The sequence below is a fragment of the Myotis davidii genome, unplaced genomic scaffold, assembly GCF_000327345.1.
Source record: "Myotis davidii unplaced genomic scaffold, ASM32734v1 scaffold9406, whole genome shotgun sequence".
In the NCBI taxonomy this organism is placed as follows: Eukaryota; Metazoa; Chordata; class Mammalia; order Chiroptera; family Vespertilionidae; genus Myotis; species Myotis davidii.
The window spans coordinates 2,310-7,702 of NW_006296603.1; the positions used below are offsets into that span (position 1 = coordinate 2,310).

The window sequence follows — 5,393 nt, forward strand, 5'->3', positions numbered from 1 at the left end:
ACAGTCCTTGTGGTTGGAGGACTCAAGTCCCATTTCCTGGCTGAGTGTCAGTTGAGGACAGTTCTTAGCTTTCATAGGCCGCCTGTTTGCCTCAGCTGTGGCCCCCTTCTTCTTTCTTAAGAATCAGTAGTAGGTGAAATCTATCTCACTCTGAAGCTCTTGCCTCTTCTGTTTTCCCGTATCTCTGAGACTGCTGCCTTCCTCTTCCTCTTAAATGTAGTCACCCGGCTTATTTTATGCATTAGAATCAAAAGAGGTGACATACGGGGGGAATCCATGAGATTCATTGGTGGTAGATTAGGGAGGTGAGAGAAAGCAAAGCTTATTTACCTTGGTGGGTTGAAGATGGTTAATAATTAACATTTACAACACATAGGGGTGGTATAAAGCTTATTTACCTTGGTGGGTTGAGGATGGTTAATAATTAACATTTACAACACATGGAGATGGTATTCGGGGGAACAAAATAACAATGAGGAATGGTTCTGTGGCTTCATGCTCAGGTGTGGTGGGTGAGCCCTAAAGGGTCTGGCAAAGGAGAATACTCTGAAATTCCAAAGCTATGTTATCTTAGATACAAAAACAAACAAACAAACAAACACAAAACAACAAAAAAAAACCAAGATAGGTTCCTTAAGGTAAAGACTAACCTTTGTCAAAGAAGCTGTAGGCCTATTATATGACTACCTGCCATGACCTGCTTTTAATTAGGAATTTTTATGTTCAGACCATCCTGATTGGTTACTTCAGTTTCTGAGTTTGTAGGACCTGCCATGCAGGACTCCCCAAGCTTGTCAGGTTTAGTATGTGGTCCCCTTTTTGCCACAGACAATTAAAAATCTCCATGTGTCTTGACTTCCTTAGCAGACAAAAGAGGGTTTAAGGCATTGCAGCCCTCCCTCCTGTCCCTGATGCCCACTGCTACACATCTAGGCATGAATGTAGTGTGGACTAGTCATCAAAGTTGCCTGAGTAGGAAATAGGCCTGTGTGATCCACCTTCAGCTAGTCAGTAAAGACTAACCTTTGTCAAAGAAGCTGTAGGCCTATTATATGACTACCTGCCATGACCTGCTTTTAATTAGGAATTTTTATGTTCAGACCATCCTGATTGGTTACTTCAGTTTCTGAGTTTGTAGGACCTGCCATGCAGGACTCCCCAAGCTTGTCAGGTTTAGTATGTGGTCCCCTTTTTGCCACAGACAATTAAAAATCTCCATGTGTCTTGACTTCTCCTTAGCAGAAAAGAGGGTTTAAGGCATTGCAGCCCTCCCTCCTGTCCCTGATGCCCACTGCTACACATCTAGGCATGAATGTAGTGTGGACTAGTCATCAAAGTTGCCTGAGTAGGAAATAGGCCTGTGTGATCCACCTTCAGCATAGTCAACTTTTAGTGGAGAATGCCAACAGCATGTTGCCAGTCGGTTACTGAAATTCCCAGGGCAAACAGGATTAGGAAAGATGGGAAAGAGGATGAGAACAGGCTGTGTATGTGGCCAGCAGCACATTTTCAGGAAGATCCGCCAGCCACAGCTAGACAACGGGAGGTGGAGACAACTAGAAAAGACAACCCATTTTTTAAAAAAATAACTCAATAGGAGACAATAGACCTAGGTAAGGTATAGGATGGTGGGGGGACTGTTAACCCCATAGTCCTCAGCCAATGAGGAACCGGGAAGGACTCACACACTAGGGATAAATTGCCTGTGATCCCTGCTGCTCTGGCGTGCCTACTCAACCAGACTCCCAATCTTGCAAGACTGCATTAAAGGTCTCATTTTCACTGGACTTCATGTCTCTGAGTCCAGTTATTTGAATTGGGACAGGTGAGCATTTCTCACACCTGGAACTCCATTTACTTCCCCAGAGTGAACAAGGAGGTGTTCCCATTATACTTGCTAAAGTGGGGAGCGGGAGCTTCCAGCATGCTGAGCTGTTGCCTCCTGTTCTGCTCCCGGGTACATGGTGGTGCCCTCCAGAGTCACTCGTTTGGCCGGATGCCCTTAGAGGCATGGCCTGGAGAAGTGGCCTTCACTAGGCTCTGGCGCAGCCAACAGCACTGGGTGGAATGACAGCAGAGCAGGGATTGCAGTTGCTGTATTAAGAAAGTAAACATCATTACCTAAAAGGGTCCGGTCTTTTTTTTCAATAGTTTTATTCATTTCAAACAGGCCAGGTCCGGCCTGTGGGCCATAGTTTGCCCATGGCTGGGTTAGAGCTAGGGTGGGGCCCAGGCAGTCCTGACTCTGGGCCCTGTGTGCTGTGACTCCCCATGGCTGCCCCTCTCACCAGGATCGACAGCCTTTCTTTAGTAAGCTGAGGTCTTAGGGCAGGAGAGGGGATCAAGTGCTGCCCCCTCTGAGAGCATCCTTTGCTTCATGGCAAGCCACCTGGTAGATTCCCTGTGTTTTCTTGGCCTGCTAGCTCCTTCCCCATGTTCCTGAAGCCCCCCAGACCTTTAATTCCTGGTTTCTGAGATAACCAGTCAGTAGTCAGTCATATGTTGGTTCATGACGATTCTTTGTGTGTCTTCCTTCCAGACTCTGTAGACAATGGGAAGCAAAGGAGGGTTCACCCTGCTCGGGCTCCTGATCATCCTTTCTGTCCTCTATGATTCAGGTGAGTGGTCCGGAGGGACATGGATCTCGACCATCTGGGCCCCCTGGCCACACGCTTCCTTTTCCTGAGGCCCCAGAAGACTGAGTTGATGCCACTGGCCTCGGCCTGGCTTTGGTGGCTTTGCCTTCCAGTGCTACAGGCCCAGAGCTGTGAGACAGCTCCTTCCTATGTTACAGGCTTGCCCGCAGCGGAGCACCTTCCCAGGTTACAGCCATTCTGGGTTACAGAGCTGCCTCCGGGGGTAGGGGTGGGGCAGAGGGGGTACACTCAGCAGCTTAAGTTTCTCCCTCTCATCACAAGCTGCTGGGACACCAGTGGACCCATCTTTAGAGAGCTGTGCTCTGTCCTGCCCTGACCTTTATGCACTGTGATGAGGATGGTGCTCATAGTAACAGCAGTAGCAGCTAATGCTTCTAGCATTTCTGTGCCAATCACTGTTCTGAACCCTTCACAGGTATTTACGTATTTAATCCTCACGCCAACCCTATAGAGTAGATACTGTTTTTATCGCCATTTTACAACTGACAATACTGGGGCCCAGAGAGATTAAATCGCTTGTAAACTATCCCACAGAAGTGGCATAGCCCGAATTTCAACCGAAACAGCTTGGCACCAGACCATCTGCTCTTAACTCCTTCATCGCTGGGCCGCCCCTCCCTGGCTCCTGGAGGTATTGGTGTGTTTCTGAGTCTTAGCCTCTGTAACACTAGGCACACCAGTGTGACTTGCTTTTTGTCATCATAAGGATCAAGTTTTTCATTTTCTGCCTGTGTCATACTGGTACCGCCAGTTTTGTGGGGGAGGGGACAGAGGAGGAAATAGTGCAGTGAGCAAAAGGAAAAAGGTATCTGCCATGTTGGAGCATGGCTTACATATTAGTCGTTCTAGTGGCTACCATATATTGAATGCCTATAGCATAATAGGGACTGTGCCACGCCTGCTCTCATTGCACCCTTCCAGCCATCCCGTGAGGGGTTAGTGTTGTTAAACCCATTTTATAGTTGAGGAAGCTGAAGCAAAGAAGAAACCAGCCCAAGGATACATTTGAATGTTCTCTCCCTTTGGGGTGGAGGTGGGGCGGCGGGGAGGAGGGCGGAGAGACAGGGGAGAGAAGTGATGACTTTTCTCCTTCCCACCTCCCTCCCCACCTCTGCTGATTCTAGCCAGGGTGGGTTGTAATGTGGCTCACCTACATTACAACACTCCATTACTGTCTGGATTCTTCTAGCCAGTGTATTTTCTGTAGTTAGAATAACCTTGTCATGCCCCTTCCAGAATTCTGTTTATGGCACAGGCCTGGGTTGGGGCCATTAGCTGTTCTGAGACGGGCCCCTCGTCCGAGACTCAGCATCTGGAGCAGATCCTTCTACCCAGGCTGAGCAGTGAACAGACCCAGCAGTCGGCCGCTGACTTATTGCTGGTCCCTGACCTGGGTCCCCCGGAATGTGCGCCATTTTCTTCTCTTTCCCACCAGGATGATGAGAAGAATGACACGGTCAGACCAAGCTCCGGTTTCAGAATGGCAGCCATGGTTTGAGGCCAGCTCGCCCACTTAGTAGCTTGTGAACTTGGGCAAGTTGGTTAACGCCTTAGTCTTAGCTTCCCTTTGAAAAAATGGTGATGGAGGTCACGGAGCCCTCCTCTTCTAACAGACTGCGGTTCACACGTGGGTGCCCAGATGTGTGAACACTGAACCAGTGTGTCAGCTCTGAGCACTTCTGTCCCACTGAGGTCCCAGACGTGAGCTTCCGTTCCTCTGTCTCAAGAAGAGTCAAGATGGCCAATGAACTCTAGCTCTAGCCAGGAGAAAATTCGAGGCCATGGGCAACCAAAGAGCCAGGCTAGAACAATCCCTCCCTCTTCAGTTCTCTCCGCTCCTGCATGAGCACACATCAGGAGCAGAGAAGAGAAGAGAAAAACTGCCTCTTGTCCCTTCTCATGGTGGCTCCCCTGTCACGCAGGCATGACAAGCACTTCCTGGGGAGAACAGGCAGAGTGGGGTAACGGAGGCCTGCCCCAGGCATGGCACACTCGCCTTACCTGGCAGAAGGCCAGGGGGAGGAAGAAGGTCATCGTCTCTAATTAGAAGAGGTGTGTCCGCACGAATCGGGAGCATCGTCTTGCAACACTTCTCTGCCTCTCCCCATGACAGATGTGCACTAGGACCTATCTTTTTCTTGTCAGCGTTGATATAAAATGGAGAAGGAAAAAATAATCCAGCAAAACCTGAGTCTAGCTAGCAAAGAGGAACCCTAAGAAGATGAACAAGAGCAGAATTGATTTTCACATCAGAGAACCAAAGGCAATCTGCATCCGATGTAGCCGGTTCTTGTGTTCAGTGTCACTGCTAATGCCTGGTTGCCCCACCTACTTGGGATTAAGGTGTGTGGTTGCTATCTCTCCCTGGATTATGTGTGCTTCTGGCGATGGGTCAGCCACTGAGCAGGGAGCAGCTTCAGTGAGGGCACCTTACCAAAACGTCAGAGGCCAGAGAGCAAATAGTTGAGGCTTTGCAGGCCTAGAGACAAATTCAAGGATATTCTGTAGGCTTTTATATAAATAATGAGAGAAAAAAATTAATACAGATTTTCAATTGACAAAATTTGAAATGTTACAATTGAGTACAGTTATTGTAATACAGACCTACTAATGAGAAGAATGGAATTCTTTTTGGGAGAAGAACATTTTGCTTACTTGGGTTTCAGAAATTTGTGTTCCCTCTCGTTCAATTGCTCGCAAGTATTCATCTGTTAGTGCTGATCTATAATGAGATGT

At 48.3% G+C, this 5,393-nt stretch overlaps 1 protein-coding gene across 1 annotated transcript in view; it reads left to right on the forward strand.

Moving 5' to 3' along the window:
- The first annotated feature begins 2,243 nt into the window (after nucleotides 1-2,243).
- Nucleotides 2,244-5,393, forward strand: part of CD59 (CD59 molecule) — a 6,703-nt gene continuing 3,553 nt past the window's right edge. Inside the window, exon 1 of the mRNA XM_015569308.1 lies at nucleotides 2,244-2,618. Within this exon, the coding sequence (XP_015424794.1) occupies nucleotides 2,552-2,618 (67 nt within the window). The 5' untranslated portion in view covers nucleotides 2,244-2,551. The remainder of the gene's footprint in view (nucleotides 2,619-5,393) is intronic.